General features: G+C 36.5%; 1 protein-coding gene across 1 annotated transcript in view; it reads right to left on the bottom strand.

Moving 5' to 3' along the window:
• Nucleotides 1-1,314: 1,314 nt before the first annotated feature.
• Nucleotides 1,315-13,937, bottom strand: part of FCHO2 (FCH and mu domain containing endocytic adaptor 2) — an 86,239-nt gene continuing 73,616 nt past the window's right edge. Inside the window, exons 22-26 of the mRNA XM_058824511.1 lie at nt 13,261-13,393; nt 10,263-10,462; nt 8,166-8,230; nt 5,621-5,785; nt 1,315-5,393 (exon numbers count right to left, since the gene is read on the bottom strand). Of these exons, the coding sequence (XP_058680494.1) occupies nt 5,371-5,393; nt 5,621-5,785; nt 8,166-8,230; nt 10,263-10,462; nt 13,261-13,393 (586 nt within the window). The 3' untranslated portion in view covers nt 1,315-5,370. The remainder of the gene's footprint in view (nt 5,394-5,620; nt 5,786-8,165; nt 8,231-10,262; nt 10,463-13,260; nt 13,394-13,937) is intronic.

The raw sequence follows: 13,937 nt of genomic DNA, 5'->3' as shown, positions 1-13,937 counted from the left end.
CAACTCCTCTATTGGAAAGTTGTGGCAAATACATATTCTTCCCATAATCTGCAGGGAACACTTGTGCCCACATTAATTTTCCCCTGTAATTTCCCTGTTCTCTCTCCTGTGAGTGTAGTGTTTGCTACTCTATTCTAGCTAAAGAAATTATGCCAGACTAATAGTAGTTGTCTGAGGACCGAGTTTCTTGTGCTAGATGTACAAGATGCAGTTTTTACATTGAGAAATCTTCTGCATTTTAGTCCCCAAATAAAACTAAATTTATTCTGTAATCTCACTAGAAGCAGGGATCCAATCTACTGTTTTCAATCAGGTGACTCAGAGCATGGAACTGTGATTTCAGCAGGGCAAAAGGTGTGGCTGCACTTGGCCCACCCATGGGAACAGACTGGTGAGAATACAGAGGGATGTCAGCTGTAGAGATGGGAGATCACAGACTGCAACAGTGCTCCTGCATTCACATACCCGAGTGCTTGGAGTGTGCTGTCAACCTAGGAACTGCTCAAAAGTGAGAAGGGACTCATGCACAAAGGCCAAGGAATTCTCACCTGAGAGGGAGAAATTTGCATTGAAGAATGAAGTCAGGTGCTTAGGGGCTTAACCTTCTGTCTGTTCTCTGTCTTTGTTTCTCTGTCTAAATGCATGGTCCTGTAAGGTGTCAGAGAAAAAGAGTTCAACAGAGATGGAAGGTGAACAACAGTTTTTGAGCTTTTGAGTTGGGCTTTGGTTTTCTTCCACCCTTGCATTAGTGCATCTTACCTGGATGCAATTCATTGGTACTAAGATTGGAGCAGCCTTAACATTTCTGTTATGACTGTTTCATTTCAGTGATGACTGTTCATATAACCTACCAATGACAAGAGTGGGAAACAGAAGGGAAGCCTTATAAAGCCATGGATATTATAAGAAGCTTATCAAATAGCAAAACAGGAGGGGACATCTGGAGGGGAGAATCAACAATTACTATAAAAATGGGCTGCTTCCTTAACCAGGATGGAGTAATTTATTATATAAATATAATATTATTTGAGTCATTGCTGAACACGTTACCACTGCTAACTTTCTGGAGTAGAAAACATGACTTAAGAGCTGAGAACTTGAAGAAAACAGGTTGGGACATGATAAAAGGAAAAGTTGAATAATCAGAGTAGTGAAATTGGCATGATTTACAGCTTATGATTATTAACTTTTTTGAAAAACCTCCTGAGTAATAGTAACTAAGTTACAGAACGAGATTCTTAGAAATAAATTCAGCTAGAACAATGACAAACAAAGATATTTTAGGTTACAGTAATTACAGTAGCCATCGCAGATTGAAAAACAAAAAGAATTTATTCCAAAGGAAGTGAAAAAAAGCAGTTACAGAAAATGCAGAATTAGAGCTCTAAATGTTCAGTAAGTAAACCAGAAGAGGCCTCTTCTTTTAAGACTGTATGCCTTATATTGGTTATTGAACGAAGTAATGGAGAATCCAAAAAATCAACATATCAGTAAACATGGAGGTCAAAGTAAGCTGAGCAGAATACTTACTGGTGTAATAATATGTAGAATTAAAGATAAAAATTATGTTTTCACTTGAGAGACTTTTTAATCAGTCCAATCAATGCTAACTCAACAGTAGATGTGTTATCTGATGCTTTAGTACTTTGAACTGTTTTTAGCTTATGCTATGCTTGGAGGAATTCCTGACTTTTTTTCTTGCACGCTCTTAAGTATAATTTCCCTTTCACAACAACTGAAATGGAAACCAATTATGTATGAATTGCAAAACTTAAGATAGGCATCTTAACATCTGTGTATCTTAAGCTTTGCAAACATATAAGACTTGAAATGTAATACTTTTTGCCATGATGCAAGATCTTGTTTTTATGTTAGATAGCAAAACTTGCCACAGTTGTAACTCTCATGCTGTCCCAGTTCATAATTAAATACTTTAGCTCCTTCAAATACCCTACAGAAATGTTATCTGGCATTGCTAGAGATAGGTTTCCCTGAAAAACTACGTGATTGTGTAGTTAGATAATCACAAACCTGCTTGGACAGTAGAGATCCAGTTTGCAGCAGTTAGGAGCAGTATGTGGGTGCAAGTCAAGTGTTAAAAGAAGTGCCAGAGCAGCCTCAGTCAGATCTGTTACACTTTAAGTTCAATGAATACTAGAAGAACTGAGCAGCACCTTTTTACATTTCTAACCAACAAATGAGGTGCTGGGGGATCAGAAAGCAAATGACACATTAGCTCTCCAAGGCTTAGCCTGTTCTTTGGCCAGTGTTGAAGACCAGACTACTGTGTTACATGGACCAGTCTGACCACTAAGTACTTGTGTTCTTCATTCCTGCCTGCCAGAAGATAAGAATCAAGCCCTTGGACTATTGCTTTCCTGCATGACAAGAATGGTACCTCTATTGCAGTGATATCCAACCAGCTGACAAAGTGAATTTAATAAGTTATTACTTACTAAGCCTCTGCAGGCCTTGGGATTAGTAGGAACCAAACAGATGCAAAAACATTTGTTCAGTTTCAGCTTCTGTTCTGTGCTCAAAGCTTAGAAGGACTAAACAATACAGACTGCTGGAGAAGTTCTAAATTGTCTACTCTTTTTGACTGGTGAACATTAGAAATCAGAAGGAATTACTTCAATCTTGTCACTAATTCTTCTCCTGCACACACAACAAGATATAGGCTCATAAACAAAGACAATGTACAGCATTTGACAGCACTATTTACAGACAGCAACTCATGTCCACGAGTCAAGATTTTTCTCATAAACATATCCAGTTTTGCCTAATCTGATTTATTAGTGAAGTGAATCAATTTAGTAAAGGCGTAGGGCACTACAGACATCTCAGACATTACAGTTTAGTAAAGATGAAATGTTCTATAAAAGTCATCTTTCCATTCACCTTCTCTGTGATGATTTTAAATATATACAAAAGAGTTCATAATGATCTCTACCCTTTATCACTTAAAAATGAGTATTTTCAAATGTTCAATGCAGGCATGGTTTTTCTCTATTACCTTATTGCTTAGAAGAACTTTACTGCAAAAGTACAGGCAATATAAATCAGTATTTAAATTATATATTACATGTTTATTATGGGTGCAAATTTTTAAAATTTACATTTAATGAAAATTCAGAGTATTTACAATTTTTGAAAGATAAACTTGTATGTTCTAATTTACAGTCTAATGTAGTAACAATTCATAAAAATTCAGGTCCTTCAGAGTTGTCTTCACAAATTAATTTTCTTAGGAGGCAGCTACAAGGGACATTGCTGTATACACAAGCAAGAACCAGCTTGCTACATAAGTTTTTTTTTATTTTAAATCAGATAGCTACACATACTTTTTACATTGTTTTTGAGTTTCTTTACAAAATGTCTATATAAACTTGTATGGCTTCAAAATTGTAACCTGTACCCAAAGCAAATGTATGAAAAACACCAGAATGAAGGCTAGCTTAAAAGTGCTGAAACATTAACTACTTCATTTTTCTTAGAAATTAATGTAATACTTGATTAAAAATAGCAATAATAGATTTGGGTTTTCATTAATGAAATATTGTTGTGTTAATCATGACTGCAAAACAGGTTACAATTAAAATTCCAATAAAAAGACCACCATTTTATGAGTTGTAAATTTATCATCAATAAGATTAGCAAAATATAGGAGCCAAATATACTCTTCCAATCAAATCTACAGTACACAATGTTCTTAGCACTAACAATGAAACTCTCACTGGCAAAAGTGTCTAGAGTACACGACAATTTATGCAGCTTCTACAAAGGCATAATTTCTTGTAAAGCAGACCAATTCATTACTGGCTTTGCATGAATTAACTCAAGCACATTTTACTGTTTTAATAGAGAATTTGAAATACATACTGGTATGCTAAATGTTCATTTGAAATTGCCAAATGCAGGTTATTGAATTATTTTGCCCCAATGCTTATCATTTCAACATTACAAAAAAGCTTGGTAATACAAATACATAGAAAATTTTCTAAATTAGTGACTTGCTTAAAAAAATTGTTACTGATGTGTCAATTCCCTGTGCTTAGGCTGTAGCAAGCAGATTAGATTACAATACAAATATTAAAACTGGTAGCTACAAAAAAAACGAACACATGACAGGATTTGTCGTCCTGCAGCCATAAAATATTCTTTACAATGTCTCCTGAAGTACTATGTGTACATTCACATCGCACATCCCCAAAACCACTCAAAGTCTGAAGACTTATAGGCAAAGCAAAGAGTAATGCTGTTTGCTTTCAGAAGTTTGTTTTTCCTATACTCACTGATTTTTCAGATTCTCCTCTTTGGTGATATTAAGATTAGTTAATTAAAAAGTTTCTGAGTACTGCATGATGCAGCTCCCTTTACCAAAACCACATTTACTTGCAATTATTCATTGAGGAAATAATTCAGTGTTTTAAATTTCTTTTAAAGCAAAATAAATTGTTTTAAATTTCTTTTAAAACAATTTATTTAGAAGGCAGGCAAAACCTGCCTTCTAAATAAATTGCAGTAAAAATAATTTTTATAAAGTTCTGTGCATTATACAAACGCCATGCTTTCTTGATGAAGAGCCACACTTTGAAAAAGGAAGTGAGGCACATGAGTATCAAATTAGATAGGCACAGGCATTTTTAAAAGGCACAAAAGTTATGCAATTAATATAAAAATAAATTAAATCTACTGCATTAACTCAAACAATAACAAGGCCCAAAATTTTTTACTAACTGCAGAAGTAAATCTCTGCTGTGTTTTGCAATTTGTAACACATTGCACTTAGTTAAAAAAAAATCCTATATGAAACAACTTACATTTTAATAATATATGATACATGGGCATCAAGCTATTTTTATACATCTCTAACTCAGCTGTTCTTGTGTTATGAATGGAAAGAAGAACTACACAAGACATAGCCTCTATCTTTATAAACTGTCAATTAAAAGATGGCAATTAAAGAATCTGAAAAATGAGTATTATTTATGAAAAGCTCAAATATTTCTTACTAGATCCCCTATATTTTAGGTTTAATGTTTACAGTACAACATAAAATTTCATACTTCCATTACAACTGTGGACTTCATCTATACAAAGTTACTAATTTTTCAACAAATTTTCCCAAGTATTGCAGTTGATCATTTACAGACAGTGTTGAAATTAACTTCAGTGCTATTGTAAAGTAATAAAGGTTTTCAAAATGACTTTAAAAGTGCATTTACTTTCTGTAGTTTAGCCTCAAAGTAAGTCAATATTTTTAAAAATTAATGCATGTTAAAATAGTGTTTGAAAAATAGAGAGGGCAGAGTTCCTATCATCACAAGTGTTTCTTGCACTCCTGATCCAATGACTTTCACAGGTACATCAACAGTCTGCCATATACCGTCCTGAAAAACAAAGGTAAATTTTTTGCAGTCAATAGATAAACCAGATTTTGTCAATATTTTCCTTGGAGCAGTCTGAATACTGTGGAAAAACAAACTGACTTGTCAAAAGTGTTTCAATAAAGAGTAACTATTTAACTCATCACTCATTTAACAGTTTCATATTTTAGAATTTAACACTAGAGAATATACAACATTAATTTGAATATATAAGCATGTCAGTGTCTTACCAGTGGCAAATCTCTTCTTAAGAAGGGAAAGCCGATAGCCAGTGCCTACGAGTTCCACATCTGCTCCTGAAAGGGTGCTTCCTTCACTGATGAATTGCACTGCAAGTGTTGCTGGTTTACTGGGTCCTCCTGAAAGCTCAAATTTTGCCCTGAGGGATCCAGAACCTATAAAAACAAAACTGACAAGCTGATTGTTTTGCAAAAACAAAAGGATCTCTCCAAATTTTTAGTAGTAAGAAGTGAAACTAATATGGTGACCTCTGACATCTATTCCCAGGGGCAGTCCTATATACACTTTCAAAAGCGGTAAGAGTACAAGTCTGTTTTATCCAATAGTCTGCAAGATTATCCAAAAGGTGGGTATCAGCCTGGTAATCACTTACTAATCTGATTGGTCCATATAATAATTTATACTTGCTGGTCTCTAAGTACTTACTACCATCTATCTTGTGGTATATAGTATCTGATTGATAGAGAGGAGAAACTATCTGTCTTTCACTAGCAGAACATTTAAGAGTTGTCATGATCAATCTGGATGAAAGTACATGAACAAAAACATTGGAAGAAATAAGGTTCTACAGTAATGCACCTAGAGGACAGAAATTACTATGTTTCCAATAAAGACAAGGTCTGATTAAATACTTCTCACAAATTTCAGTTGATTTTTTTTGGAGACAGTGGTGAAGTGGTATCACTTTGATAGTATTATAAAGCAATAATAGATTTAAATAGATTTCTGTAGGCAATGAAAGGCATTTTAAAAATCCCCTCATTGCTACTACTTTTTAGTTTTAAAACAGGTCTTTTCCTGCTCTTGCAAAGTGTGCTGGGAAAATGAGATTTAAATTAAAATTAATGGAATAATTTTACTTTAAAACAGCTTGCTATTCCTATCAATAAGAACTGCTAAATTACAAGTAACAGAAATGGTACTGAGCTAACAGCAGGAACTAAAAGATACTGTTTCACACAGTAGCTTGTTCTTCATAAATTTAGCTTAAGATCAATTTAATTTCTTCAGTAGGTCTGCCTTATTCAGTAAACTGGAGATTCTTTCCACTCTAACTATGGAAACTCATATATTCAAGTGCTTTGAAAGCTTGTTCTGTGTTTTATCTCTCTCCAGCTGACAGATCACATAATGTGTTGGACCATAAAAAGCCTCCTTAAATTTTACCATGCTGTCCACCAGGAGAAAAGACTTGAAGACACTTGTGCTGACATTGACAGTGCTTGTGCAACTGTTCCCTTTGCCTCTGTAAGTGCAAGATCAGTACATTATTGCTTTCTCCTGAACTGGGAGTACTATACATGTTTATACTCAAAGAAAGGGGGAGGAAAAGATGGTGGGAAAAGAAGGAATACAGCAGAGGCAGTGAGATATGTGCAACTCTGCTGTCAACATACAAGATGCAAACTGGATCACTAGCAGATCACTAGCAGTCAATTCTGCGCTGTACTGCAGGTGTAAAATTCCTCTTCATCTGGCTGCATTTGTGTTTCAGTATGATTTTTCCTTTTAAAAAAAGTCACAAAGTTCAGAAAAGAGAGGGCAAAAAAAAAAGGAAGAGGGCTAATCCAATGTAGTGAAGACAAATGGCAAAGAACTGTGAGATTAGTGAAAGACAAACTACACTAGACTAATCACCTGTGTTCAATAAAATTCTCTCTGATTTTCTTTCAATGATAACCACAACTTTGGAGCCTTTGCAGGAATAGAAGTTGTCTTCTCTTTCTATGGTTGTGGTTTCTATATGAAACCAGTCACATTTACAGGCAAATCTGTGATTTCACAATCCTCTTCACTAAATTCTTGAAAGGATTAAAGGCCTTTCCTTTACATTAGCAGTTCATTTCTCCATAGGGGCTTTGAGGACAAGATGTTTTAGCTGCTCTACTACTTCACAAAAATACTGCACCTGCAGAGACTGCAGGGGTTGTGACATCAACTACAGCTCAGAGAATGGCACTGGGAAGAGGACAACTATTGGTACCTTATGCAATATTGTATAAATTACCACTCTGAGCAGATGTGCATAGATTAAGTTTTCCCTAGAGTCATTATGGTCAAAACCAAGACTCAAAATGTTGGTCAAGAATAATATATCTAAACTCAGGACTTTTGGATTTTTTGTTTTTACCCCCAGTTCTTCCACTTACCTCCTTCTAATGTATTTAAATTATCTATGTGTGGAAAGACACAGATATTAAACCTATTTTCATTTGAGTAGCTGCTCACTTCCAAACGGCATGAACGCAAAAATTTCCAATCCTATCTAAACTGTATTTTAGAACTACTAACTGTTTTCAGGGTACTTCATTATTGTCCCTTATATAGCTAATAATTAAATTTATATTTTGACATCTCACTCATAATGGAATCTCTCATGAGGCAATTAATTGAAAAGAATGTGAACTAGTAAACAGGTTATGGCATAAGAAAATGTGTAAAAAAGAATGAGGAGGGCGTAGAGGCTAAAATAATCACCTGTTTACTGATAAAAATTGTCTGTAAAAGAAAGCAAAACAAAAGAGTTCAACTTGCCTCCATTCTCAGACTTCTCTGAAATGCTAGATATTTTCCAACATGCTTTCATCTGGTCTGCATTCCTGTAAGAGAATGGTAGGCTAGTTACAAACTACTGGGTTTAGAACTTTATTTCCTTTGATTTACACTGGTATATTACAAACATCTCTAAATGGAAGCCCATAAAAATATTTGCATATTTTAAGGTAAGTCTGTGGAAAACTACAGGAGGAAAAGAGGAAAAGAGAAAGGTGTGTCTGCATCACTCCAGAGCAGTGAGCTCAGAAGAACATGCTCCATTACACATTTTACACAGTAATTTTTTACACATTTAACACTGTCCTGTGTCCTCACCTATGGCTCCAAAATTCAAACCCCTCTGCAGTCTTAAAGAGTAAGTTATTCTGGAAGCTATGCCTTGATGCTTCATGATGAAGATAGAATGGGGAGCAATGTTGACTGTTCTCTCCTAAGTGAGAGTCCTGAGAGCATGAATTTTATTCCATCTCCATTCTAGTAAAACTCACTGGCATTAGTAACATTCTGTTCAAGCCAACTTCAGACACTGTGAAGGGCAGAAAGGGTAACAAGAGCTGACAGGGCATTTTAACTCCTGGAGGAGTTTCTAGCAGTTGCATTAGAGGAAAGTCAACAACTTACAGCTGTGAGCAGCATGAAGTGCTGCTAGGTTTGAAATTCCTCTTGCCACTGATGTAGCAGGACTGAAATGCTCACATAAGTAGCACATATGGTACAGGAAGTCAAGCTATAGAGACCTTTTTTCCTAAAAAAAGACCAAAACCCCACCACCCAATCCACTAGATGGAACAAATACTATACCTGCCTGGGACATAACTGAATTTTTTTACCTTTGGTCAGCTTGCCAGACTCAAAATTCTGGGTCTTGAAAGTTGCCTACATGAATTCACTAATGCAACTGTCCCTAAGCCTTCCCAGCTAAAACTGCGTGTTCCGGATGGGTGTTCCTGCTTTCACTCCAGGTTCGTTACAGTGGGTTTGTGGAAGAAGCTTAGGCAGGGAGACCAGCTTCACCACAGTGTAGTAGTGTTGTTCAGATAGGATACTAAACATGTTCTTGTTCAAAACAAGCTTACAATTTGGTTAAAAGAACTGTTTCCTTAAAATACCAAGTCAAGAAGGATTCAATCCTGTAAAGAATTTTTTCCATTTAAAACTATACTCTATTACTACATTGTCCAATAAATACCTGTAACTGTATTGCCTCCAGAAACATCAGAATCCACCCAAATAAATGCATCATGTTTATTTTTCTTTTAAGCCTTGCTCTGTAAGGTAAACTGATCTATAAGAAATAAGGTTAACAAAGCCTAACTGGCTTCAACTTGGTGTTCTTTGCCCTCTTCACATTAAAAAGACCATTTTGGGAATAAACAATCCAGGATTTATGTTGCAGCTAGACAAGTATGTACATGCTGTACAGGCACAGTGATTGAATTCTGCTCACGTTTGCTCCAGGGCTGTACTACTCTGTCTAGTCTCACTACCATCGGCTTGTTTCCACAAACTTGTAACATAATTTCCTACTACTTATGTTACACTTTGAAGTGCTACTGTAAATGCAGGCTCAGAAGGTGGTGGCAGGTAGTCTAATAATCTGCATGACACTTAAATTGCAAGATAGTGCTACCCGGCTCATGGAGAGCCCCTCAGTTACTCAGATTTGTTTTAAAACTATTTCCATTAGAAGTTAATTTTTATGTTAGAACTATCAGGAAAAAAACCTGCCTTTCTGCTACTTTTTCTATATAATCCCCTTATAAGAATACATTGTTACACATGGAGAGAAAATATTTTTTAACCTCTTCAAATACTGTATTAAAATTGTCTATTCTATCAGACAAAAGAAAGCAAACATTGGAAAACTCATAAAGGCTTGTATTACTACACAGTTGGGATGGGTACTCACTCAGTTTATGTGAACTGGAGGCACGAGATCTCTGATTTAGACTACAAAATATCTAGACATTTGATACTACACATTTTGCTATTTCTTCCTGTGAAATTTTTCAGGCTGTGACACTAAAGAATGCACTGACATGCATCTGAAAACATACTGAAAAGAATTAATATTACCATTTTGCAGGTGGAAGTGACTGCATGTTTTTTACTCCTCCATCTACTGGTACCACAACCTGGACATTAGACAGCATACTAGGCACATTCATAGACTCTGGATTGTATTTATAATCCACTCTCACATCAGTAGTGCTAGCATCACATTTCCAGTAAGTTGCAAGATTCAATGGAGTGGACTGTATGCCATTTGAAGATACCTGTAAAAGAATAAACCATTGAAAACAATTAAGATATCCACCTTTTGGGCAGAATTAGGGGATGATGGTAATTAAGGTAAGTCTCAGTGCTGACAAAATATCAAGATAACAATTGACCTTTTAATCACAGAATTTGGACGACTGTTGCCTAAAGGAATTCCTGTTATTTTAATTTTAAATTAAAATACTTGAAGAAAAGGTTTGAACTCCCTCTGGCCTATGAGGCTCCTTCCTGCTTTTTTATAACTTTTTGTAAGGTTTCTTTTTGTTGTCTTCTGCCTTAGGCAAGATGCATGCTTACAGCAAAATGACTTCATCCTTAGCAGTTGTGTGCTGTGCCAATTCAGCTGCCCAACCAGGCAGCACCAGAGAACAATACCTGTCATTGTGGGACAGGCCGCCAACAGAATAGTTCTAACCTCTTCAAAGCATTATTTTCCTGCTGCAGGAGGGCTGAATGCTGCTTCTGTAGCTGAGCTCATTCTATTGTGCTGATGCATCTCAACCACCTTCTCCATCTGTTGGAGCAACCTCCTATGTCCTGATGCCTCTGGCCTTTTTTTGTCTGCCCAAAACCATTTTTATTTGTCTGGGTTTTCACATGCCAATGCCTTATTTTTACAAGAATACATAGTACTCATTTCAGCAAACCAAATGTTTTTTCCTCTCACCTCTCTCAAGAAATGTGTGTGCCGAACATGCTTTTTGCAGGTTCAGTATGCTAGGATTTTAAACCACACTAGGCAGATGTGGAAACTACAGGTATGAACAGCTGGACTATTTTCAGTGTTTTTCAGAGTAGTTTTCAGGGTAATTTTCAGGGTATTTTTGTTGCGCAGACAGCTGTCTCAGATGTTCAAACATTTCAAGGCAGGCCTAGAAAATCTCTGTTTTCTGTTTGAGGTGATTATGTCTTGAATATATTTTATTAACAGCCAGAACATCATCTCACTGATGCGCCAAATGGCTGAAGTTGACAGAGACCTCCTGGAGGCTGTCTGGTCCAGCCCTCCAGCTCACGCAGGGCCACCTCCAGCAGGCTGCCTAAGCTCCATACAACTTCTGAACACTTCTAAGAATGGAGACTCTACTACCCCTCTAGGCAACCTGTGCCCAGTGCTCAGCCACTGTCACAAGAAAAATAGCGGTTCTGGCCATTCAGAGGGAATTTCCTGTGATTCAGCATGTATCCATTGTCTCTGATTCTGACACTGGGCACCAGTGAAAACAGCCTAACTCTGTCCTCTCTGTGCCCTCTCTCAGGTATTTATACATATTGATGAGATTTCCCTGAATTTTCCCTTTTCTCACGAGTCCCAGCACTCTTAGGTTTTCTTCATGGAGCAGATACTCCAGTCCACCATCACCTTCGTGGCCCTTTGCTGAACTCTATCTAGTCTCATTAGCTATGAACCCAGAAATGAACAGAGCACCCCAGGTGTGGTGTTACCAGTGCTGAGTGGAAGGATCCCCTCCCTTCCCTTACTAGCAACACCTAGCCTAATGCAGCTCAGGACACCATCCAGGAGAACATCTGCTCATCTACTGCCTTTGCACATGAGCAGCAAATTGTTTTGGCTCATGTTCAACACAGTCAGCCACAGAACCCTCCGGTCCTTTTCTGCCATGATAATTTCCACTTGGTTTCTCCAAGTGTGCCTCTTGTTGAACTTCATGAGGTTCCTCTCAGCCCATTTCTGCAGCCTGTTGAATCCCCTTGGGAGGGCAAAATAATCCTCTGGTTTATCCCGAGGGCCATCCCCATTTGGTATCATCAGCAAACTTGCCAAGATTCATACGCTCTGTCCCATCATTCATTAATTAAGTTATTAAACTGTAAAATCAATATATCCCCTGGGTGTCAGTTCACCTCAGCATCTGCTCATCCAGCCTGTTCTTCATCAGCTTCTCTATATGGATTCTGTGGTAGGTGGTGTGGAAGGGCATCCTGAAGGCTGAGCAGACAATATCTATCTACTGCTCTGCCCTCATCCACAGGGGAAGTCATGTCACCACAGCTGTTTGTCAGCTTGGTCAAGCCTGACTCACACTCAGTAAATCCACTCTGACTACTGTTCTATTTCTCATTGTGGGAAATCAGAATGTCATACATTCTCAGATAGAATCACAGAATGGTTTGGGTTGGAAGAGACCTTAAAGATCATATAGTTCCAACCCACCCTCATCATGGGCACAGACAACTTTCACCAGATAAGGCTGCTCATAGGCGTACCCAGTCTGGCCTTGAATACTGTCAGGGATAGATGGGGAAAACAAAATGTCTCTGGGAAACTTGTGCCAGTGACTCACCACCCACTGAGGAAAGACTTTTTTCTTAATATCTAATCTAAACTGACTCTCTTACAACTGCAAACCATGTATTAAAATTTTCAGTGAAAGCATCCGAAGTGTAGGCAATTGCAAAATCAAAGACAGTCTGAGTACAAATGACAAGAAGTTCCCATCAAACTTCTTAAAGGAGAATTTGACTTTGCTGACAAATATCAAAAAAAGTAGTGTTTGAAGACTTGCCTGTAGGATTGACCTGAAGCATTAGTAAGCTGAAACAAGCCCTCTATCTTAGGCAATGACAAGAAACATAATGTGCTAAGCCTGGGCAGAGTCTATGCATTTTAAGTAGAGATGAGGGATGACAGTTCACCTCCAAGCTAGCAGATAAAGAATAATTATTTTAATTTCTGAGTATATAGATAGTATATAAATATATTAATATATATATTTATATACCATATATACTATATATATATTAAAATCTTCAAAAGGATAAAAGTGTTTACCTGATACTTTAGAACATCCACGTTGTAATAGGATGCAGATGGATTCTGCTCTGATAATTTCTTGAGGTAGACAGTTATAGCTTGCATGTTCATCCAAAAGTCTTTAGTACTGGAGTCACTTTGTGACTGATCACTACAAAGAAAGATCACTAATTACATGGGTGAAATATTATACCAGTCATTCAAGAATACCAGACATTTTAACCTTTTTTGGCAAAATATGCTTTTTTCAGTATAATTCACTTTGTCAGATGCATCTCTGCTAACATTTCAATTATAAACTGTCATGTCAAACAGTGATTAAACTTAATTTTGTATTAATTATTCATTACATTAAGTATGAACTAACAAAAGGAAATTAAATAGAAAAGAATATGTGCATATGGTTTGATTTATTATTTTAGTAATTTAAAAAGTACAGCATTAAAAAACATTTAGCTTAGTGTTGAAGTAATTTCTCCAATAAATGAAATAGAAACTACTCAATTTAAGTGGTTTTCTGCTAAAAAAATTCCAGCTTTTCTATTTTTTTAGGAATCAATATCTCCAAGTGCAATTTCAACAATTATCCTACTTGATCAGCAACCTTTTTTTCCTACAAATTCTTCCAAGCATGCTGCTACACATCTGAGAGACAGTTATGTAAAGAATCTGATTAATGTAATGATTCAGCTTTA

Source organism: Ammospiza caudacuta, chromosome Z (assembly GCF_027887145.1).
Source record: "Ammospiza caudacuta isolate bAmmCau1 chromosome Z, bAmmCau1.pri, whole genome shotgun sequence".
In the NCBI taxonomy this organism is placed as follows: domain Eukaryota; kingdom Metazoa; phylum Chordata; class Aves; order Passeriformes; family Passerellidae; genus Ammospiza; species Ammospiza caudacuta.
Note: the sequence above shows the minus strand (reverse complement) of the source record. Positions and strands in the feature narration are given on the sequence as shown.